General features: G+C 32.9%; 2 protein-coding genes across 3 annotated transcripts; both read left to right on the top strand.

Annotated features, from left to right (window-relative positions):
* Positions 1-1,105: 1,105 nt before the first annotated feature.
* Positions 1,106-6,565, top strand: LOC115714359 (cysteine-rich receptor-like protein kinase 43). Of its 2 annotated transcripts, XM_061113162.1 has the most exons (7): positions 1,106-1,468; positions 1,558-1,697; positions 2,151-2,361; positions 3,188-3,422; positions 3,519-3,669; positions 5,574-5,612; positions 5,782-5,918. In XM_061113162.1, the coding sequence occupies exons 1-6, from the start codon at positions 1,399-1,401 to the stop codon at positions 5,604-5,606; spliced, it is 840 nt and encodes a 279-aa protein (XP_060969145.1). In that variant the 5' UTR covers positions 1,106-1,398; the 3' UTR covers positions 5,607-5,612; positions 5,782-5,918. The 2 variants fall into 2 exon arrangements, with proteins under 2 accessions (XP_060969145.1, XP_030498895.2); XM_030643035.2 differs by lacking the exon at positions 5,574-5,612 and having other exon boundaries at positions 1,110-1,468; positions 5,782-6,565.
* Positions 6,566-21,098: 14,533 nt separating this feature from the next.
* Positions 21,099-22,450, top strand: LOC115714491 (HMG-Y-related protein B). The gene is made up of 2 exons (XM_030643212.2): positions 21,099-21,504; positions 21,587-22,450. Exons 1-2 carry the CDS (start codon positions 21,430-21,432, stop codon positions 22,073-22,075), a joined length of 564 nt encoding a protein of 187 aa, XP_030499072.1. The 5' UTR covers positions 21,099-21,429; the 3' UTR covers positions 22,076-22,450.
* The last annotated feature ends 2,461 nt before the right edge of the window (positions 22,451-24,911 follow it).

Below are 24,911 nucleotides of genomic sequence, written 5' to 3'. Positions count from 1 at the left end.
TCAACCATTAGTAATTTTTTATTATCAAATATAATCATATTTTTAAAGTAATGTTCTTCTAAAATTATTTTTATAGCTATAATAATCGTTTTGTTGTGCCTAATAACTTTTAATTTGTGTGAGATTTTGTATTGCCTATGTCAATTCGATTCCACCTACATATACATTATAATTATAATTTATACATTCCATACAAAAAAATATATATTTATATTTATATAATTATACAATATTATATTTTATATGTATTAAAAAAAGTATTTCAAAAAATATAGTAAAGAAGCTCATATGAGTGTTTTATTTGATATGAGATTTAGATTTGATAAGAATGTTAAATTAAATTAAATTTGTGTAAATATTAATTTAGACTCTATGTTTTACAAAAGTTATTAATTAGATTATCTATTTTATTAAATAACAAAATAGACATTGTATTTTTCAAAATAATACAAATAGGACCTGAATTGATTTTTTGTCAAAATAAAATTTAATAATAATATGATCTAAAGGTGTTATGAAAAAACTGCTTATATTTTCTATATTTTTTCGTGTTAAGAATTATTTTCAAGTTAGTTATATTAAGAAAAAAAATTGTCTAAAATTAAGCTCAGGGTTCTATTTTTACCATTTTGGAAAATACATGGTCTATTTTATCATTTAACAAAATAGAAAATCCAATCGGTAACTTTTGCCAAACACAGAGTCCAATATAATATTTACCTAATTAATAACTAAGGAGTTTATTGTTTCCAAGATGATCCTAGTTTTTAAATTGAAATACTGGTAATGTTAATCTTGTCCAACACTTAAATTTATTTCCTTCCAAATCTAATCCAACTCAAATTCTCTTCAATTAAAACTCACATAACAAACACGGTAATAAAAATAATATTTCAATACTTTAAAATTAAACCAAACACAAAAATAAAATAAAAATTATTCTATTTCCATTCCATCATAATTATTCCAATTTCATAACCTAAAATACAAAAGTTTCGAAATTGAAAATAAAGATGGAGAGAAGATGTGAGTCAAAATTTCTACACTATTTATTAAGAGATATTATTAATATTTATTTTTCTTAAAAGAAAAAATGATAAAAGTAAAAAAAAATAAAAAAAAAAGTCAATGTTAGTGTCACTGGGTCAACACGCCTGAATGTGTTGCAGTCATAGATTACTATGCGAATACGTACATTTCATCTCCTTAATCATCATTATCATACTCATATATGAAACCAAACCCCCAATCCATTGAAAATTGTCATCAGGGGAAAATTACAAACAGAAAACATTTTCCCAAGTTTTTGTTTTTCTCAAAAATTGTTTAACTATTATAAAAATCTCACCTTTGCCCTACATGGGCTGATGCTCTTAGCTATAGAAATTTTATACAACTATGTCTATGAGCAAGTCTAAGAATATTCTTCAAAATCTTATGAAACCCTTCAGATTCAATTCAAACAAAGGTAAGAAACAAAACCCAGGTTTTGAATTTCTCTCATCTTCTTCATTTTTTTTTTTTTTTTAATTTTGAGATTATGTTGGTTTTAAACAGAGGTATCTGGTGAACAAGAGATTGAACAGATTGCTGCACAGGAACAAAAGGTTTTTGCTTTTGAAACTTTGGTTGCTGCTACCAAGAATTTTCACCCAACTCATAAGCTTGGTGAAGGTGGTTTTGGACCCGTTTATAAGGTAAGAAAAAAAAAATCCTGGCTTTTTGAATTGGTCTTACTTGTTTGGTTCCTGAGAAAATCTAGGGTTAGTATGAACTGGATTCTCAAGTTTCAATTTTTACCAAGAGTTCCAGAAATTGGCATTTGGGGAATTTCCTCTTTATTCTTTTCCTTGATTTTTCTTTTTTCATACATTTTGAAGATATTTTAACTAATTATTTCAAGAAAATTTGATATTCATGTTGTTATTGAAATTGAGTTTAATCCATTTTCTGGAGTTACCATTTGTTTTTCTCATTACATTTTTGTATTCCTGCCAAAAATGTGATTTTGAACTTTTGCAGTTTTTTTCAGCTGCAGTTCTGTAATTTGGCCTTAGTAGAAAAGTTATGTGTTTATCTTTTTTGTCTGGGGAGCATTGGGGTTTTAGATGTCTTCTAATTTTAAGAATTTCGATTCGAAATCAAATCAGGGAAAATTGAATGATGGTAGAGATATTGCAGTGAAGAGGTTGTCTCATAGCTCAAATCAAGGGAGAAAAGAGTTCACAAACGAAGCGAAGCTGCTCGCCCGTGTGCAACACCGCAACGTTGTGAATTTGTTGGGATATTGTACACACGGCGAAGAGAAGCTACTTGTTTACGAGTATGTTTCGAATGAGAGCCTTGACAAGCTTCTGTTCAGTAAGTTTTTATCTTTTCTCACTGAATTTTGTACTAATCCAATACCAGGTTTCTATTTGGTTTATTGATTTAATCACACTTAATGATGCAATGTTGTTTTCCATGCTCAAATCGAAAAGCTGCCAAAAATCTGGAAAAATTGCTTGCCTAAGATTCAATTGTACTTACCTGTTCTTCTTAGCCTAAATTATTGTTAAATTTGATATGAAGTACTTATTTCATTGAGTTACACCATTCATTGTTGTTTATTCATAGATATTTGCACTCTAGTTATATTGCTAGCCTCATTGCTAAATCTAGTCTTGGTACCCTAGAGGGACTCGAACCTTGTGGGAGCAAACCACGAGTCTGACCATTTGAGCTACCCCTCTTGGATTTCGGGTTATTTAGGATTGGTTTGTTAAGGTAATACTAATTTGAAAGGAAATAGTGAAATGCAACACTAATTGGCCTTTCAAATGGTCCATTTGAGTACTCACACAAGTTCATCTAAATATGTGATTTAAGATCTTAAACTTACTTTTGTTCCTCCATCATGCCAACATTGTGGGCCCTTGATGAGTCAAAAATTTTCCCATCTTTCACATCTTGTTTGTCTATTTTTCAACAAACCATGTATTTGGACGGCCCTTAAAACCTTGACTTACCTGTTAACTCTAAGAGTTTGTACCCCACAAGTTTCTAAGAGCTAACCCGAGAAACTTCCTATCTTTTTTGGCCCCATGAAGTAAATCAGTCTGCAGTAAATTGATAATGTCATTATCTTGAACTGATGAACCAATGAAGTTAAAGCTACAAGTTACTGATTAAGGTTGTCTTGAAACAGAGTCCAAAAAAAGAGATGATCTTGACTGGAAAAGGCGGTATGAAATCATATGTGGGGTTGCAAGGGGATTGCTCTACCTTCATGAAGACTCTCACAATTGCATTATTCACCGAGATATCAAAGCTAGCAATATTCTACTTGACGAGAAGTGGATCCCGAAAATTGCTGATTTTGGTATGGCCCGTCTCTTCCCCGAAGATCAAACACATGTCAACACTAGGGTAGCTGGCACCAAGTATGTTTCTTTCACAAAGTTTTAATAAGATTGAAGAGAATATGAGAATGTGATCACTTATTAACAATGGGGTTCGTGTTTGATGATTTGCAACAGTGGTTATATGGCGCCCGAGTACGTTATGCATGGACATTTATCGGTAAAGGCAGATGTGTTTAGCTTTGGAGTTTTAGTTTTGGAACTCATCACAGGCCAGAGAAACTCATCCTTTGATCTAAACGTTGATGCTCAGAATCTACTTGATTGGGTAAGACTCATTCAACCAACTCTCTACTTACATATTTATATAGCTGATTCAAGATTTTTACTCCCGAACTATATGTATTATTGTGCTTTTGAATTTTTTAACTAGTTAAAAATAATCTCTAAACTATTCACGGTATTATAAATTAGTCATTCTTTCAAGTTTTGTCACACGTGGCAAAAAGAATAATAACATGGTTGCTTATCCAGTTACCACATCAATGCCCTATGTATAATTTAAAATGAAAAAAATAGAAAATATGTTTTTTTTAAGTATTATTAAACTAAAAATCAGATTAACAAAATTACTAAAAATTAAATTTTAAAAAAATACATATTTTTTTCAAATTAATTACACACTTTGTAAAAATTCTCTACATCATACCAAGTGTTTCAAAACTTAACAGAGCAATTTATGGGATTATTTTTAACGCTGTGAAAAATTCAGGGGTATAATAATACATACGTCATAGTTTGGGAGTAAAAATTCTAAATAACAATTTATAAATGTTTGGTTTTTGGTATGTTATTCCAATAAATTAGAAAAAGCTTTATTCTTAACATTAGATGACACAAATTTAAGTAAATAAATGAAGAGTATTGTTATTGGGCACTAGTAATGTCTAATACTTCTAGACATTTCGTCTTGCGGTTGGCTAGCGATACTCTTTAAAAATTATTTCATTAAAATATATAGAATTAGATATTTAATTGGACCATTATTGACAGTGACACATACACTCGATACTAAATGTAGCACTAATCTTCCATTTTCGTATGGAATGGGGTTTTTTATTAAACATGGTACATAGAATAATGATGGGTCTCTGCTGTTAAAACTAACAGCTGTTCTCATATGGTGATAATGACACATGTGGCAGAAAATTATGTTGACTTTTCTACATCTATTTTCACAACTCCCAACAAAGCCAACCAAAGATACTTGGTCAACTTTTCTACTCTCCACGTCACAATACCAAATTTTAACTGGTTTTTGTAATAACTCCTTTCAATTCTCTACAGACTAGTCTTGATTAATTGGATTTTTAAATTGCACTTTCACCTTAATCAATATACATCTTTCAATAAAAATAAATTTTAGAAGTATATTTGTATTGTGAGGATAGATATTATTTTAGACCAAGTATTTTGTAACTGATTAGTTATTGTATTTTGTTAAATCACAGTTTTGACTGTGTTTTACAAAAAGAAACATAATGATACCCTGAACTCGATTTTAGTCAAACTTTTTTCGGGTGTAGGAGTTCAATATATCTTGAACTATGATTGTTAGAGTTTGAAAATAAGAAGTTTTAGGTTAAGAAGACGGATTTTTAAAGTTAAGATAAATAATAGTTCGACCAAAATCAGGCTTAGGGTGTGTTCTTTTTTGCAAAACAAAAAGTCCGATAGGTAACTTTTACAAAATAGAAGATTCAAAATTTTTTCTTATTTCAATACTTTAAATTGCAACTAAATAAAATACTAATATAGAAAAGAAAAATTTGCACCATAAATATTTTGATTTGTTGTACTTAGGTGGTGTTTGGTTGGAGGTAATGAAATAGAATGGATAGAAAGAAAACAATTTTTATTTCATTAGTATTGAAATGTATTGAAATGATTTTTTCACTATTTCAGTAAAATGACTATTCTTTTTTGAAATAGAATAAATGACCACTCTAATACAAGATGAGAAATATTTTAATAAACTTTGTGTCAATTTTTTTTATACATTTTAAATTTGATTCATTCATATCTTATTCTCATTTACATTCTTATTCTTATGTTTTTATTTCTTCCAACCAAACGTGACCTTATTTGCAAATTATAGCAACAAAAATCATGAGATTAATGATTTTTTTTATTATTATTTTGAAAAGAAATGTGGTTAATGATTTGGTGCAGTGTAAGGTTCCTGGCCAAACTTGGTCAAACTAATAAAAGGTATAAAATTCAACCTTGTTGTGCTATGCATATAAATAGTCCAAAAGTACCAACAAATAATGTGAAGCAAGCTTGTTTGTTTGTACTATGATGTTATAAAAATATGTTTTAATATTCTAACATGTAACAAATTATATTAACAAAATCAAGTGTTTGGATTTATTTACAGGCATACAAAAATTACAAAAGAGGCAAGTGTTTTGAGATACTAGACCCTATGCTGGCTCCAACTGCAGTGGAAGAACAAGTTGCTATGTGTATTCAATTGGGCTTATTATGTACACAAGGAGAACCAAGTCTACGGCCCACCATGCATCGAGTGGTGGTGATTCTCTCCAAAAAGCCCAGTAATTTAGAAGAGCCCACTAGGCCCGGAATGCCTGGGAACAGATACAGAAGGCCCAGAAGGCCTGTAGGCCAGGCCCATACTTCTTCAACTACTACTGCTGGCTCATCTGGTGACTCAAATACGGTCACTTCAGGTACAAATACGAATACAAATACTAATACGAATACGAACACGACCGGGTTTTATACGACTACCAATAGTGCTTCTGGTACATCTTCAGAGCCCCATCATAGATTGGACACTAGGGGAAAACGTCCTATGGTCTAGTTGGTTAGTTAGTACCCTCTAGGGAAATTTTGCATTGGTTTTTTCTTTTATTTATTATTTATTTTATAATGTATGATATATATGTGTATGTAAATGAGAAATGTTATAGGGTAATGTTGTTATTGATGCAATTTAATATTGAGTTTTTTTCATTAAATTATAGAAAATTGTTAACCAGGATGTTATATTATAGTTGTGCTAGGCTCGTATGTAAATAGCTAAGAAACAAGGTTTGAATTTCCTCAATATTAGTTGCACTTGTAATTTTGTGGCTTATAATGTAGTTAAGTGAATTTTTATCCACAATTGATATGGTTGTTGGAATGTTGAAGTTTTATTATCGGACTTATTTTGTGATGACTATGAGATTTAATTGGGAATTTTGATTTTATATGCTTAAATAATTAAAAAAATTTATTATTATACCAAAAACTTAAACCATAAAAAAAGTATACTTTTTTTTCAAAACTCCAAAAATACCCCCCTCACAATTCTCTCTCTCTGCATCATCTCTCTCTCTCTATCTCTCTCAGCCAACTCTCTCTCTCTCAACTCACGGACCCAAACGCCACCCACGAACCCAAACCCCATCGGACCCAAACGCCACCCACGAAACCTTCGGCTGTGGGACTTTTCTTTTTCTTTTTTTTTTTTTTTTCGCATTTCAGAGAGAGGAAGAGAGAGGTCCGATGGTCGGACCTTGGGGTCCGATTGGTCGGACCCCAAGGTCCGACCATCGGCTGTAGGACTTTTTTTTTTTTTTTTTCTTCGCATTTCGAGAGAGGAGGAGAGAGGTCCGATGGTCGGACCTTGGGGTCCGATGGGTTCGATTGGTCGGACCCCAAGGTCCGACCATCGAGGTTTGTAGGACTTTTTTTTTTTTTTTTCTGCGATTTGAGAGAGAGAGGAAGAGAGAGTGGGTTTCGGTCCAAGAGTGGGTGGCGTTTGGGTCCGAGAGTGGGTGGCGTTTGGGTCCGATGGGGTTTGGGTTCGTGGGTGGCGTTTGGGTCCGACTGTGAGTTGAGAGAGAGAGAGTTGGCTGAGAGAGATATAGAGAGAGAGAGAGAGAGAGAGAGAGAGAGAGAGAGAGATGATGCAGAGAGAGAGAGAATTGTGAGGGGGGTATTTTTGGGGTTTTGAAAAAAAAAGTATAGTTTTTTTATGGTTTAAGTTTTTGGTATAATAATAAATTTCTTTAATTATTTAAGCATATAAAATCAAAATTCCCATTTAATTTTAATTTATTTATATAAAATGTCTTTTCTCAATAAATAAATAAATAAATAAAAGAATTTCCTCAATATTAAAAGAAAAGGGAATGTATGGTTCAAATTTTATGATTTATTTGTTTTCAACACATGATTTAAAAGTTATTAAAAGGGTTTTTTTAAAATGAATTTTAGCATGGTGTTTGGTGAGTTGCAAAGAATTTTAGCATGGTCTTTTGGGTTAGAAAAATCACAATGGTTCACAATTAGTTTTTTTTTTTTACTTTTGTTATTTTTAATACTGTTTTTTTTTATATATATATTAAAGAAAATCTAATTGTATATTTTGCACAAGGCCCCCAATTGGTTTGGCCCGATCGTATTTGCTCGTTAATTCTCATCACTTTAATCACAAGTAGTTGAAGAAAATTACAAATTTGATGAGTTTTCATAAATCGGTGTAAAATTATGACTTAAGGGTAATCGAGTTTTTTTCTAAAAAAAATCCCATTAATAACATTTTTTTTAAAACAAAATCATATTTTTGTAACTTGTACCTTAAAAACCATTAAAATATAAAAATTTCCATGAATTAATTCTATGAATCACCAATTAGTCTTTTGGCTGAACGTTTATATCAGTCTTGGATCAAACACTCAGCATAATTTTTGTTGTTGTTGTTGTGATATTAAAATGTTATAATGGAAGTTTTAAAAATATGAGATTGAATCTAAAAACTAATTAATATGAGTGAAATACCCACTCTTCTTATAAATGAGGTATAAAATGGCTACATGCTTTTCACATGGGATATTAGAACATTTTTTGAAGAATTGATTCAAATGAAAAAACATGGGCCACATTCCGAAGCCCACCACTCCAACAATTATCATTCACAAGCCCAAGAAAATTAATGATGTTTAAATTTCTTTTATTAGGGGTGTTCACAAAGTATTCGATCCAATCCAATCCGCACGATCCAATCCAATCCAATCCAATCCGCACGATCCAATCCAATCCAATCTGCAAAATGCGGATATCCGCACTTGTGCGGATTAGATTGGATTGAAAAATCGAAAATCTGCACTTGTGCGGATTGGATGTTGTTTGACCTCAAAAAGTAACCGATCCGATCCAATCCGCACTTAATTATATATATTTTTAAAAAATTATAATTTGTAATATATATTAATTAAAAAAAGACACAAATTTCTAATTTTTTAATCTTTTTTAGTAATATATTGAGTTGGTGCATTTTATTTATTTTGTAATAAAAAACACAAGAAAAATAATTCTTATTCACATAGACAGGTACACATAAAAGTTTAAATATATATATACTAGCTTATTTATTTTAGTAATTATACACATATATATTTTAGTGTAAATGTAAAGATAAGTATATATATATTGATATATATATATATATGTATATTGGTTTAATTTGTATATATAGAGATGGAAATAGGTTATTATTGGGGATTAAGAAACAATAGTCTTTATTTTTTTTTTTTATGAAATATTAATTAATTTATTATTAAAAAAATAACCGATCTAAAATAACCGATGCAATCCGCACTATTGCGGATTGGATTTAAACTCTTATGCGGATCGGATTGGATCCAAAATATGAAATCCGCACTTAGTGCGGATTGGATGTTGTTTGACCAAAAAAAATGCGGATTGGATCGGATGAACACCCCTATCTTTTATAATACTTTTGGGGCTTCAAAATCAAAAGAAGATAGTTACTTGCTCGCATTGCAAGTCAAAAATGGCAATGACAGAACTAGAGTTTAGGAAGAAGTTGAAGGGGACCAAAAGATAAAAAAAAAAACAAAAACTAATTTGCTTATTATAATTGAATGAGAAGAAGTACAGTATTTATACAGAAAGATGTAACAAGATTATTGTTACAAAATAAATAAGTGGGAAGCTGAAACTAACTAACAGAATGATTAACTAACAATAACAGAATGTGTTATCCTAATAGGCCCCCTCAAGATGAGCAGTATATGTTTATGGTGCTCATCTTGCTCATAAGAAATTTGTGTTGAGTAGGAAACAGAGCTTTGGTCATTATGTCTGCAACATTATGCCGAGAAGGAACATGGATGAGCTTGATGCGATTGTTGGTGACTTAGTCTCGAACAATATGGCAGTCTATGTCGATGTGTTTGGTGCGCTCGTGAAAGACAACGTTCTCGGAGATGTGGAGGGCAGCTTGATTGTCACAGTATATTGTTACAGGTGTTGAATGTGAAATGCCAAAGTCTTTGAAGATGTGGAAGAGCCGTAGGATTTCGCACGTTGTGTTAGCTAGGGAGCGGTATTCAGCTTCAGCAGATGATTTGGATACAGTGGCCTGCTTCTTTGATTTCCATGATATCAGAGAGTTGCCAAGGTAGATACAATACCCTGTGATGGAACGCCTGGTATTAGGGCAAGTACCCCAGTTAGCATCTGTGAAGGCATGGAGTTGGAATTTATTGTTATGCTGTGGAATACTCGAGCTGAAAAATAAGCCTTGACCAGGTGTGCCCTTAAGGTATTGAAGAATTCGCATGGCAGCTTTCATGTGAGGTTGTCTCGGATCCTGGAGGCATTGGCTAAGTCGATTCACAGCAAAGGTGATGTCCGGTCGTGTAATGGTTATGTATAGAAGTTTGCCAATTAAACTTCTATAGGAAGTGGCATCAGCGACCGGTGGTCCATTATCCTTGCTAAGTGAGGTATTGGCATCCATTGGTGTGGAGACAGCTTTGGTGCCAAGAGAGCCTGATTCGGATAGGAGTTGAAGTATGAAGGGCCTCTGAGATATAGCTATGCCAGATTTTGAGCGAGCAATTTCCAATCCAAGAAAAAATCGAGGGGAACCTAGATCTTTGAGATGGAATTGTGAGTGAAGAAAAAGTTTGAAAGCAGAAGCATCGTTATGGTTATTGCTAGCAATGATTATGTCGTCGACATAAACTAATAGTTTTAGGAATTTATCTCCAGTAGTTCGAATGAAGAGGGAATGGTCATTGGGTGACTGTTGGAAGCCAATGGCAAGGAGAGTGGAGCTTAGTTTTGAAAACCACTGCCTGGATGATTGTTTTAAACCATAGAGGCTTTTATTTAGTTTACAAACTGCATTGGGAGGAAGATCACCATCATGGACATAGCCTTTGGGAATGGACATGTAAACATCTTCATTAAGGTCACCATGTAAAAAGGCGTTATTAATGTCCATTTGATGTAATTCCCAGTTATTGATGGCAGTGAGAGCAAAGAGAAGTTTGAGAGTATTAAACTTTGCAACAGGTGCAAAAGTTTCTACATAATCAATGCCATGTTGTTGGTTGTATCCTTTTGCAACTAAGCGCGCTCTATGTCTTTCAACCTCACCTTTGGAGTTATATTTGATTTTGTACACCCATTTATTTCCAATTACATGGTATCCAGGGGGAAGGGATACTATTTTCCATGTATTGTTTTTCTTTAGAGCAAAGAACTCATTGTCCATAGCTTTTAGCCATTGAAAGTATTGCTTGGCCTGGCTATAGGAAGTTGGTTCAAGTTCGATGTATGCTTGAAGTATGGCATTTCGAAAAATTTTGTGAAGTCTATTGTAAGACAGGTATTTGTCAAGGGGGTGTGCAGTGGAATTTTGACACACATAGTCCTTGAGATGGCCTGGTTTAGTTATGTGTCTGCCTGTTTTGGTTGTAGTGGCAGCAGGGATTTGAGGGGGGTTATATTGTGCTGGAGGCTCAGCAGATTTTGGTCCTGGAATGGGCGATTTTGAATGTTGCTGGTGTGATATTCCAGGCTCGATTTCTGTAGTAATGGTGCCATTTTGTGCCTTAGAAGGCTTGGACACTACTGGTTCTATGTTGGGTGATGGGGTTGCAGCAGGAGCAACAGGGCACTGCTTGGATTTAGACATAACTGGTGCCATTTTGGATGTTGTTGTTGCATCAAGGGTACCAGGACACTGCAGAGATTTAAAAACTGCTGGTGTTGCAGGATGTTGAGAAAAAAAATGTGTCCAGATCCTGAGTAGCAGATCCCTTGAGAGGGAAAACATTCTCATAAAAAATCACATCTCTAGAATGGAAAATGGTGTTGGTGGCCATATCAAGGAGAGTGTAAGCTTTCATTCCATTGGGATAGCCAATGAAAAAGGAAGCATGTGCTCTAGGAGAGAATTTATGTCTCTTACTTGGTAAGGATGATGCATAAGCCAAGCATCCAAAGGTTCGGAGATGGTCATAAGCAGGAGGTTTTTTATAGAGCAACTCATGAGATGTTTTGTGATGTAAGTGAGGTGTAGGTGTCCTGTTTATCAGATACACATCAATTTTTATAAAGTATGGCCAATAAGCAAGTGCAAGGGAAGATTGAAAAGCTAGAGCTCTTGCAACATTTAGTATGTGTTGGTGCTTTCTCTCAACAACTGAATTTTGTTGAGGTGTTTCCACACATGAATTGTTTGTTTGTATACCTTTTTGAGCATAAAAGGATGACATGTTCAATTCTTTAGCATTATCACAACGAATTGCTTTTATATTTGTGGCAAATTGTGTGTGAACAAAGCTATAAAATTGGGGTATAAGCTGTTGAACTTCAGCTTTAGATTTTAACATATAAACCCAACAAAATCGACTGTAATCATCAACTATTGTTAAAATATAACGAAAACCTTCTATGCTATGTACATGAAAAGGGCCCCATATATCCATGTGTATAAGATCGAAACTAGAGGCTGCAAAATTATTATTAGAGGGGAATGGCAGCCTCTTTTGTTTAGCTAAATGGCAAATAGAACATGGTAAGGCTTGATTAGAATCTTTGAAATGAAGCATTTAATTGATAAAGTTTGTAGTAATCATAGAAGGATGTCCAAGGCAGGCATGCCAAGAATGGACATTATTACAAGAGTTTTTACACACAGATTGATGAAAAATAGTAGAAGATAGATCAGGTTGCTGCAGTAAGAAAAAGAGATGACCAACTCTTTTAGCAATCCCAATCTTCTTGTTCTGAGAACCCTGAATAAGACAACAATTTTGAGTAAAGAAAACACTGTGAGATAATGTGTTGAGAAAAGTGGGAACACTAAATAAATTTTACTGAAATTCAGGGACATAAAGAACATTATGTAGGGTTAAAGAGTTAGAAAAATGAATACTGCCTGATTGTTTGATGGTGATACACATTCCAGTAGGTAGTTTTATGGATGTAGCAGCAGGTTTGTTGTTAAGATGGTAAAAAAGATCAATATTACAACAAATATGGTGTGTAGCACCACTATCTACAATCCATAAATTTTGAGAAAAGGATTTCGATTTACCAGAAATGTTGGAGGCAATTGGCTGGGAAACATCTGCAGTGGAGGAAGTGGGCTGTAATTTTTGACTCAGAAGAGAAATTAAGGTCTGAATGTCTTCTTGTTTGGTGATATTGGCCAATAGAGACAAAGGATCTGTGGAAGCAGATGCTTGATTGGCCGAGGGTTGAGTATGTTCAGTTTTCTTCTTATCACCATAGCCAGGAGGGAATCCAATCAAGAAAAAACATTTCTCTTTAAGATGCCCTGGTTTGTGGCAATTGGTACAATAGGGTCTCATGTGTTTGTTGCGCCCTTGGTTTGCAGCAGCAGCTGATGCAGATGGAGTTTGTGCAACAGTTGAGGTAGAAGGGTCCTCGACAGTCGCAATGAGAGGAGGAATTTGGGAGTTTTTGAGTTTCCTCTGTCGTTCTTCATGGATAATCATGGAGAAAACTTTCGACAGGGATGGGAAAGGCTCGATGAGCAAGATTTGTGCTCTAACAGGGAAAAAAGACTCATTCAAACCTGTTAGGAATTGAAGAACTTGTTCTTGATTCAAGAACGCAAGATTATCTACTGAAGCAGCACAAGTACAAGGAATTCTTGGACGAATTTCTTGTATTTCATCCCACATACATTTCAGTTTAGTGAAGTATGAACTTACAGTGTCATCACCCTGGTGAAGAGTAATCAAAGCTTCGCGAAGCTCGAATATACGGGGTCCATTGCCTTGGTCATATCGTGAGTTGAGCTCCTTCCACATTTCTGCAGTTGTGTCCAAGAACATGATGCTGCTCTTGATATCAGGAGAAACGGAATGGAGGATCCAGGACATGACCATCTGGTTGCACCGCTGCCAATGGTTGTGCAAAGCATCGTCGATTGGTGGTGGAGGCAGAGTACCTTTGAGAAATCTTGTCTTGTTTCGAGCACCGACCGACAATTCGAAGTTGCGATGCCATGGCTGGAAATTCTTGTCTGAAAGAGGAGGAGAAACCAGAGTAAGGCCGGGATGATCGCCAGAATTCAAGTAATAGGGACTTGAACTGTCTTCGTGAACGGGTTGACTGTGAACAATCGTTTGTTGTGTAGTGTTGTCTCCAGTAATGTTAGAAACTTGAGGAATGATCGGAGGAGGAGCATCTGGAATATTGGAAGAATTGTGCGGCAATGGAGTTTGGCCGGAGCTTCGTGATCCAGTAGCTCGAGTTCTCGCCATAGAAGACGATGGAGAAAATTACAGAGAGAATCAGAGGGAGAGAATCACGAGCGCACCAAACACATCGACATAGACTGCCATATTGTTCGAGACCAAGTCACCAACAATCGCATCAAGCTCATCCATGTTCCTTCTCGGCATAATGTTGCAGACATAATGACGAAAGCTCTGTTTCCTACTCAACACAAATTTCTTATGAGCAAGATGAGCACCATAAACATATACTGCTCATCTTGAGGGGGCCTATTAGAATAACACATTCTGTTATTGTTAGTTAATCATTCTGTTAGTTAGTTTCAGCTTCCCACTTGTTTATTTTGTAACAATAATCTTGTTACATCTTTCTGTATAAATACTGTACTTCTTCTCATTCAATTATAATAAGAATTCATTACACTAATACTCTTGAACTTTAGAGTTTTCTACGATCAACCATCTAAACTGAAATTTAAAGGTTGAACTCTCTAAACTACAGAATTATTTTACTTTGTACCCCTTCTGTTGGTCTGGCTCCGTTATTTGCCAGGTGGCTCTTTTGTGGCACCAAATTAAAATTGCCAGGTCATATGCCACTCTTTACATAAGATCCAGAACTAATTAATGCACTGTAAAATAAAGAGACTAAAATTAATGAATCCATAATTAAAATGAAAGAAATTAAAATTAATTATTGCAAAAAAAAAGACAGAGAAAACACATTAATGAAACAATCGAAAGGAAACCCATACAGTTCTTTATTCTCGTAAATTGGAAAGTAGAAGGCGATTCGTGGTCAGAGGAGGAGCTCGATCGTCGATGGTGGCAATGCAATATTTCAAACAATCTTTTGGCGATCCCCCACCTGATTATGGTAAGTTTCTTTGGTTTTTTGTTACGGCTTGTCTCATTTCTAGGTTTTTTGTTTTGGATAAACTCATTTCTAGGTTTTTTGGTTTTAGACGGTTGGCAGGATTTTTGAGTGAGAAAATGTTGGTTTTATAATTGGATTCTTGGTTGAGTTTTTGGTTAGAGGTTCGAGGAATTGTGTTTTAGGTGGAGCTGTAGATAAGGTTTTAAAGGTGCTTTGAATATTGAGTAAAGAGTTGAAAAAGTGAGTTGTAAAAAAATCTTTCATGTTTATTTGTCTTTGTTAGTGAGGTACATCTGCATATGCTATTTTTGTTTTTGTGTTGTCATTTTTCATGGGTGCTAAATGTTTGAGGGGATTTGTCCAACCTGTCCAATAAGATGGATTTTCGCCTGATTTAGGGCCCTTAGAATAGTCGTCTTACTGTTCTTTCATATTTTCATTGCAGGGGGTAAGGTTGATCAGTTCAGAGTGAAGTTATTCCACGGGGGTACATGGTTTATCCCTTGTGGAAATAGAAGGGTATGAAGGTGGGGTGTGTGATTTTTTTGACAATTACAAAGTAGAAAGTCTCTCAAAGGATGACTTGTAAGATATGGCCAGAGAACTCAAATACAAATTTCTATTTGGCTTTCTGTTCAAGCCTTATGGAAAGCACTTAAATTTGGGTTTTATGGTTGTACAACAAAAAGAGATTGATTAAATGGTGGAGGATTTAAAAATTAAAAATTATGTTGAAATTTCCATTTACTTGGTCTTACGAGATCTACTACTTTTACAAGAGTGGAAAGAAGATATTGATGATGTCAAACATGTTTTAAATCCTCCTCAAACATTGAAAAGGTGTACAATTGAGAAGCTGCCAAAAGGAAGTCGGAGGCTGCCTTATGTAGTTGTGAACCCCACAGATCAGAAGAACAAAGAAGACTACTTTTACAACATGTTTGTGACATTTGAAGACTTACTGGCATAAAGGTGCAGTGACGAGGTTTTGCCTGGTGAAATTCAAGAACCCATTGAGATTTTATCAGCATCATCTTCTGAGTCAAAGACATCTACATTTTTTATTGAGCCACCTCAACAACCTATACCAAATCAATATGAAGGCTATGATCATTACCATGATTGGGACCATGAAGAGGAGGACGTTGTAGAACATTCAGAATACTTCAATGTTCCTTGAGATGAAAATTACATAGCATTTGTTGAACTTGGAAATCTTCCTAAAAATGTAAGTGTTGTAGTTGTGTGTGTTGTACTCATTTTTTGGACTATTTAATAGATAAGTCAAATTGAATGCCATGTGGCATAAATAATAAATTCGCACAATAAATACATTATGGGACAAGTAAAAAAAAACTCAGGACTCAACCTGTCAGGTGATCTTATTTAAATAAAGATCACAAGGTTCATGAAGAGAGGTATTTCAGCATTGTCGGGATATTATTTTGATAAACATTCAACATCTCGTAATAGAGATATTGTAGCTACTCGTAACACAAAGATATTATAGCTGCTCGTAATACACAGCAGTGGTGAATCACCTCGTAATACACAGGCAGTGATGAATCACTTTGTAATACACAGGCAGTGATGAATCACTTCGTAATACACAGTCAGTGATGAATCACATCGTAATACACAGTCAATGATGAATCACCTCGTAATACACAGTCAGTGATGAATCATCTCGTAATACACGACACTAATTAATCATCTCGTAATACACAGCAGTGATGAATCACCTCGTAATACACAATAGTGATGAATCACCTCGTAATACACAATAGTGATGAATCACCTCGTAATACACAACGGTGATGAATCACCTCGTAATATATAATCAATGATGAATTATCTCGAAATACACATGCAACAATGTATTGTCTCGATTACACAGTCGCAGTGCACCTGCTCTCAAATAACATGATTTGACCAAGTCAAATACCGCTTTAAATACCACTTTTTTTGTATTTTAAATGTAAAGCAATTATTTATACTTATCAAATTTTTCAGTTATATGTGAAACGTAGACAGTAACCACCCATCAATTGTAATTTTTCACTAAGATAAGATTGAGTAACCACCATCCTATTATTATAAATAGGGGTTCGCTCATAGGAAAAAGGGGAGGCAATTGTGCTTTACAGAAACGTGGCCAAATTGTAAACCCAACCAAAACTCAGAAATAATATGGACTCGTGGAGTATGTAGATTTTAACTACAAAACTAAATAAAAATATCTGGTGTTCATTTATTATTTTTTGTATTTTCTTTTCTTGGTTTATTCTTGAATTAATAATCTTCTTAGATTAAGTTGACAAAAAATTGCGTCAACAGTTTGGTGCTTTCATTAAAAGAAAAAAATTTCAAGAGATTCAAGAGGAAGAGATTCAAATTCATCATCTTCACAATCCCAACTATGAAATTGGTTAAAATTAAGAGTCTAATGGAATCTTCTTATGCTAATTATCGTCAAAACATGCCGGAAACATCTTTAAAATTCTTGCCTACTTTACACATCATTATGTGTGAAGTATATATAAGTCTTTGGTCACCAAAATAGCATATATAAAATATATAAATATATTCATATATATATATAAGAAAAAGATTATATATACGTATATTCATATATATATAAGAAAAAGATTATATATACGTATATTCATATATATACAATATATATATATCTATATATACGAGAGAAGTGTTGAATGGTGTCAACGTTCAATACTAATAAGAAGTGTTCGGATTGTTCACTTACTGACTATTCAAGTGGTTGTCAAAGGATTTATATATATATAATTTCTAAAGCCAAATTGGTACAAAGTTATGAAAGGAGAAAGTCTTGTTCACTCATAGCCCCAAAACACAATCTGTTCATAGATAATTACGATCACAGATAAATCTGCTTGTAGATAACTGTGCTCGTAGATAACTACAATCATAGATAAATCTGCTCGTAGATAACTATGCTCATAGATAACTGTGCTCGTAGATAATTATGCTTGTAATAACTATGATCACAAATAAATCTGCTCATAAATAACTATGCTCGTAGATAATTGTGCTTAAAGATAGCTATCCTTGTAAATAACTATGCTCGTAGATAACTACGATCATAGATAAATTTGCTCGTAGATAACTGTGCTCGTAAATAACTGTGCTCATAGATAACTACGATCATAGATAAATCTGCTCGTAGATAACTGTGCTCGTAGATAACTACGATCACAAATAAATCTGCTCATAGATAACTATGCTCGTAGATAACTGTGCTCGTAGATAATTATGCTTGTAGATAACTACGATCACAAATAAATCTGCTTGTAGATAACTACAATCACAAATAAACCTTCTCATAGATAACTACGCTCGTAGATAACTATGCTAGTAGATAACTGTGCTCATAGATAAATCTACTCATAGATAACTCTACACGAAGAAAACTCAATCTACTTGAAGATGACCCAATATGTTTACTCAGAGAAGAAATGAAGATACTCTATAGTGAACAACTCATAGTACTTGGCAAGATGAACCTCAACACAACGAATTTCTCTTCGCAAGGGGGCATGCCCAAATATCACCAATTAAAGTGGTTACAATTGAAGAAGAAAACTTCTAAATTGGTCGCAACCAGAAAAAGAAGATAACTTTAAATTTTATTATATATATATGAAAATATCATATCATGATGAAACTTTTCATATAAAACTTTAAAAATACATATAAACTAGTATCAAATCAACTTGGTCCAGAACATAAAAAGTTAAACTAGTTACATATATAAAAAAAGTTACAAAATGTGAAAGTTAAACGACCATATGTATTACAAATTACTTATTAATTTTAAGTATTACTTTGAGCTCATTATGCTTAAAAGTTTAAATAAGCATATCTGGTCGTAGTACATACTCCCAATGCATCTGGTCGTAGTATATACTCCCATGCATCTGGTCGTAGTACATACTCCCAATGCATCTGGTCGCAGTACATACTCTCATGCATCTGGTCGTAGTACAGACTCCCAATACATCTAGTCGTAGTACATATACTCCCATGCATCCGGTCGTAGTACATACTTCCCATGTATCTGGTCGTATACATACTCTCATGCATCTGGTCGTAGTACATATTCCACATGCATTTGGTTGTAGTACAGACTCCCCATGCTTCTGGTCGTAGTACATACTCCCAATGCATATGGTCTTAGTATATACTCTCATGGATCTGGTTGTAGTACATACTCCTAAGCATCTGGTCGGATTACACACTCCCATGCATCTGGTCGTAGTACACACTTTCATGCATCCGGTCGTAGTACATACTCACATGCTTCAGGTTGTAGCACCTACTCTGCCATGCATAGATCATGAGAAACACAAACGAGTTGCTTGGGCCTCCTTTCCTCCACCACCGAACCTCCTCATCTACTAAAAACTTAATCCAACAACTCCCAAATCTCACCTACCCAATTTAAATCTCTCTCTTCCTCCTCCTCGACTTCTCTCAACCACCATCGCCATTCGCCACCGCCCACCTATTCCTCCCCCAACCAGAAGCTCATTGAATTCGTATTTGTTTGAGACATTAGATGGTGGTAGAGGGTATGGTTTTCTGGCCAAAATGTGATTCTCGATGGATTATTGATACTTTATCGATGGTTTTGTCTGTGGACTGCTATTTTTGTATACAATCATTGATAACTTATTGACAACCTATCGATAAATGTCATCAATATACTATTGATAACCTATCGATAAATGTCAAATTGAAAAAATTATATTACATAAACATAAATCATCGATAAAATATCGATAACCCACAACAGTCACGTTTTGGCTAGAAAACATCATAACCACAACCATTGAAGGTTTGAAACAAACACAAATCCAATAAAAAACAAATAAAGACGAAGATGAAGATAGAGACAGAGGTTCAAGGCCTCTAGGTTTTTTGACGCTTGAGTGCTATGGATGTCCGATCGGTCTTGGGCCTCTGAGTTTCGTCTAGGTTTTTGGGAGATGAGGAGGTTCGGCGGTAGAGGAAAGGAAGTTCGATGGTGGTGGTTGGTGGTCTCGGTGCCTGGGTCTAGTTGGTCTCGGTGCTGCGAGGAAGAGGAAGAGAGAGTACGAAAGAGAAAGAGACAAAGAGAGAAGGAAAATAAAGGGAGCATATTTTGGGTAAAAATTGAAAACAATAGCATTTAATTGTATAAATTAATTAGTAGTCTAAATTTTATTAAATAGTATTTTTTTAAGCATTTAAAATGAAATTTCTCTTTTAATATTATGTGCATTATTTTTAATTTTAAAATTAATTCTCATTAATAATTTTTTGAAATGAGGCTTTAAGCGGTAAGAGGTTAAGACGGCCACTTCACTCATCTCAAAGACCTTGCTCAATGGAATCCTAATACATGAGATTTTTGGTGGTGAGATACTTATGCGGTTATGCCACATCAGTGTAAAACGTGAGATAACATCTCATATTCTTTACATGTATATAACTCTTTTTTAAAATATAGAGTTAAATAAATGGAATACAAATACTCATATTAGTGCAAATAACTAAATTTACCCAAAGTATAACAAATAAAAATTCTAAATTAGAACAAGTAATTTTTATGGAATCTAAAATAAGTACCCAAAATATTGAAATCCATGACAATGATCTTATCTTATTTCATCTAATCTCACACTAATAAATATTTAAATAAAAGAAGGGAGATAAGTAGATAAGGTACACTAGTAAAACACTTCACACTACTACTATTACTACAACAACAACAACAACAACAACTGCTGAAATTTCGTGTAAGAAAAGAATAATAGATGTTTTTGTTTTTGTTTTTGTTTAGTCTTTGGAGTCAAAAAGAAAAAAGTCAACCTAAAATTTTCAGTTCCTTATTGGCGGGAAAGGTTTTCTGATCCTAAGCAACACATCCTCCGTACACCTACTTATATATAATCTCATATAATGTGGGGCCCATTTTTTACGCACTTAGATGTTGTTTTGATTCAATATATAAAACTCAGTGATCACACGTCATCACTTTCTCACGTGACCATTGATTAAATGTCAACATCTTATTGGCCACAGATAATAATTATGTCTCACTGACACTGCTCCTCCCAAACCACGCTTCATATCACGCCACGTGTAACGTTACACAAAACTAGTAAAACAGCTGATTCTTTCTCACTCGAGAAACGCTTCAAAATTTAAAAGAAGGGGGTAGAAACGTAATTTCACACCTATACACTCTACTATGTCCGAATCCTTATTTAGGAGTACTTATCCACGTCATCGATCCGCGTGATGATGGATAGAACACTGTTGTTACCGTTGGATTAGTAACCAGAGTCGTATTCCCCAACCGTTTGATCAACACTCTCATCATCTTCCTTTTATTTATTTTATTTTATTTTTTCGATCCGATCCACAACGAAACCCCATTTTAAAAACCTTCACAACTTTACCTATTGTCTCTCCAAAACCACCATTTTCTCTCTCTATCATTTCACTTAACTTTCTCTCTCTAGAATTTTCTCACTGAAAAAAGGAAAACAATACTCATTTTCTCGAGAAACAAACAACAGTCATGGCAACTGAAAACTCAAATAACCCTCCTCAACCTCCGCCACAATCACCATCTCCTCTTCCACAGTACTCAGAGGTAAACAACAACTAACAATTTTCTTTCTTCTCTCTGTAATTTCTTTATTTTAAATTAATTTTTTCTTTTCATTTTCATGCAGATGATAATTGCAGCGATCGAGGTTTTGAACGAAGCCAATGGCTCAAACAAATCAGCTATCTCAAAACAAATCGAATCAACTTACGGCAATTTACCATCAGCTCACACTACTCTCTTAGCTCATCATCTGAACCGCATGAGACAAAGTGGCGAACTCGTTCTGATCAAGAACAACTACATGAAACCTGATCCAAACGCGCCACCAAAGAGAGGCAGAGGCCGTCCACCCAAGCCAAAAACACCTCTACCACCTGGATCCGTGGTTTCACCACCAAGACCACGAGGAAGACCACCAAAACCTAGAGATCCTTTCGCTCCACCATCAACACCGAAGGCAAAGACTCCTAGCTCAGGCAGACCACGAGGAAGACCACCAAAGAAAGCCAAAACATCTCCGATTCTGAACACTGGCGTGGCCGTCGGCGGTGAGTCGAGAGGTAGGGGAAGACCTCCGAAGGTGAAGCCAGCTGTTGCAGCCGTTGGTTGTTGAGCTTAGAGAAAAATTTAGAGTAAAGATGAGTGAAGAAGAGAAGAAGAGACTGATTTGTTAGGCTATAATTTAGTTTTATTATGCTAATTTTTATTTTTATGTTTTTTTTTTTAATTTTTAGTTTTTGTCTCATCCTTATCCTTATCTTTTTTTTTTTTATTTTAATTTTAATTAATTTGGAAATTAATATAAATTAGTGGTGTTATGTGTATTAGGTGGGTGGGTGGTGAGTGTTTTGTGTTGTTGGGTTTGGAGGGTTTTGTTATTCTGTGACTTTGTAATTGTGATGTAAATTGTTTCAGCTTTGGCTCTTTAGGCTTTTGCTTTTTCTTCTCATTCTCACCAATTATTCCAAAAATTTACAAATTCAGACTATTCATTCTCATTTTTATTATTATTAGTATTATAATTACTTTTTTTTTTTATTTATAACTACATTGTCACTTTTTATCTAATGGGTTTATGAAAAAAAATAATAATAAATAGGTTTTTGGTTCTTTAATTTTCTTGGTGTTAATTAGGAATTTATTATGAGTGTTTTGTTATGAAATTGGTAATTTTACTCTCAAAAATTAGTTATCTTTTGTAATGTTTAGGGAAAATTGATAATATTTTGTAACGTTTATTATTGATCTGATTTTATTTAAGTTTCTTTTGTAAATTAATTTGCTGTTAAAATTGTATGATTTTTTCTTTTGAAAAACAAATATGTGGTAAAGAAAAATCAGTAATAATAAGTAAATTAATTAGTTTTGAATGAAATAGAGCAAGGGTCAAAGATGAATGGAAGTTTCATTTTACTAATGCTGAAAGTTTAAGAAAAATATTTAACAATGATAATAGTGTTTGTTTTTTTAACTTTAAAGAAGAAATTATTTATTTATTAAATAAAAAATGGTATTTTTCCTTTTGTTTTTCTAATTTTATTAAAGTGTAAAGAACAAAATATTTGTTTATTGAAATATGCTAATAAAGAATTGTTTGCACTTTGAGCTGAAGTTATTCTTGGGCTTTAAATAAACACAATATTTATCTTAGCTTGTTTGTGCTGGAAAGTATCTATTGGTTTGGTTGGTTGTTTAGTTTTATTTTTATTTTTTAATTTTTTAGGACATTATAAATTTATTAAGGATATATTAGTTGGATTAATAATATATATATTTTTTTACAATGCACCTTTATCTGCTCCTATATTTGAGAGAATTTTTTAGTTTGTTTTTATGTATAGTTGTCTGTGTTGTAATTATTTAAGATATTTTGTGAAATTTTAAAAAATTAAGATAAATTTAACACGTCAAAAATATAAAATAAGTCTCGCGTATAATAGAATATTTGAATTTTATTTTCGAGTTGTTAAATTTTTCTAAATCTCTCAAAATTTTACAAGTTATCTTAAATGATGCCAAAAAATTAGACCAAAATATTCTTTCAGATACTGAAACAGATAGAAAGTGCATCGATAAAACCTTTTAGAGTATTCGAAGCACCCAATATATATATATTTAAAATTATACCGCTTATGGCCTTGTCTTTTAATCTGTAACATTATTTAATTGTTTTACTATGATATATTTATTTTATTTGAAGAAATTTACTATGATATTTTAGTTGAAAGCATGATGAAGTTGTCCATTTGTCTAATGTTATCAATTTATAATGTTAAGTAACATCAATTATTGTCAATTGTCAAAATTTCATGTCCAATGTATGTTTAGTGAAATAAAGTTCTTCCATATTAAATTTTTAAAATGATGATAGTTGATTACGTTGGAGCTCATAAATATTATAAAATTTAGTTGTAGGTTGAGTTTAATTTTTTAAAATAAATGTACGGTATATATTTTATTTGTTATTATTTTATTTAAATCAACATGTTAGATTTTATTATAATAATTATTATATGTAAAAATTAGAGATAAAAAAACAAAATAAATACATTTTAATTTCTCTTTAACTTTTACATTTTAAATTTTTATTATAGTTTAAACAATAAATAAATAAATATTAATTATATAGTATGCTCCAAATCTTTTGAAGTTTTTGTGTGTTATTGCTGAAATTATATACATAATTAATTAATAGGATAATTTGGATAATAATGCATACGATAATATATACTTTTATATGATGATAAATGATTATATATTTTTTAAGTTTTTCTCTTTCCTTTTATATATATTGAAAAGAAAATTAGTTAACAAAGCATTATATGTTAATTTTACTAAATACAAACAAATACAATCTCTATTGTTAAGGACATGTTACCTACTATTTTGGGATGAAAATTAAGTTTTTATAATTACAAAATAACATAGATAAGATAGAAAAAAAAATCTTGCCGTAATATTGCAATATATAAATATCTTTTTGTAATTTTATTATTTATATGATTTTTTTTAAATATTATAATATAGCAATATTTACCACTAATTATACTAATTTACAATAGTTAATAAATATATTTTTTTTTCTTGAATAATAATATAACTTACCGATGATCATAGTGTTTTATAAATTACTATGTAATATAAATCTCTATTTTTACAGTTTAACAAATTGTAGGAAATGTCTCTTATAATTTAATCAAGATACAAATATGGAATTTTTTATTAGTAAATAATTTTACAAAAAAAATTATTACTAAAACAATTTTGTGTGGTCTATGATCGCAAAAGGATTAGAAGCTGCGTAAAGTAAATTAAGTGAAATTATTTTACAAATTTTAATATTTCACTTTATTAGCTTAAAAAATTACAATACAAATACATGATTAATTACAGGTATATCTCACAGTATATTATGTATATATAACTATATATATAGAATAATATAATCA

The sequence above is a fragment of the Cannabis sativa genome, chromosome 4 (genome assembly GCF_029168945.1).
Source record: "Cannabis sativa cultivar Pink pepper isolate KNU-18-1 chromosome 4, ASM2916894v1, whole genome shotgun sequence".
NCBI classification, from domain to species: Eukaryota; Viridiplantae; Streptophyta; class Magnoliopsida; order Rosales; family Cannabaceae; genus Cannabis; species Cannabis sativa.
Note: the sequence above shows the minus strand (reverse complement) of the source record. Positions and strands in the feature narration are given on the sequence as shown.

Coding starts and splice junctions, on each gene's coding strand:
- LOC115714359 (XM_030643035.2), top strand. CDS start 1,399: ATGTCTATGAGCAAGTCTAAGAATATTCTTCAAAATCTTATGAAACCC. Junction 2,362..3,187: donor CCTTGACAAGCTTCTGTTCA/GTAAGTTTTTAT, acceptor GTCTTGAAACAG/AGTCCAAAAAAAGAGATGAT. Junction 3,423..3,518: donor ACTAGGGTAGCTGGCACCAA/GTATGTTTCTTT, acceptor GATTTGCAACAG/TGGTTATATGGCGCCCGAGT.
- LOC115714491 (XM_030643212.2), top strand. CDS start 21,430: ATGGCAACTGAAAACTCAAATAACCCTCCTCAACCTCCGCCACAATCA. Junction 21,505..21,586: donor CTCTTCCACAGTACTCAGAG/GTAAACAACAAC, acceptor ATTTTCATGCAG/ATGATAATTGCAGCGATCGA.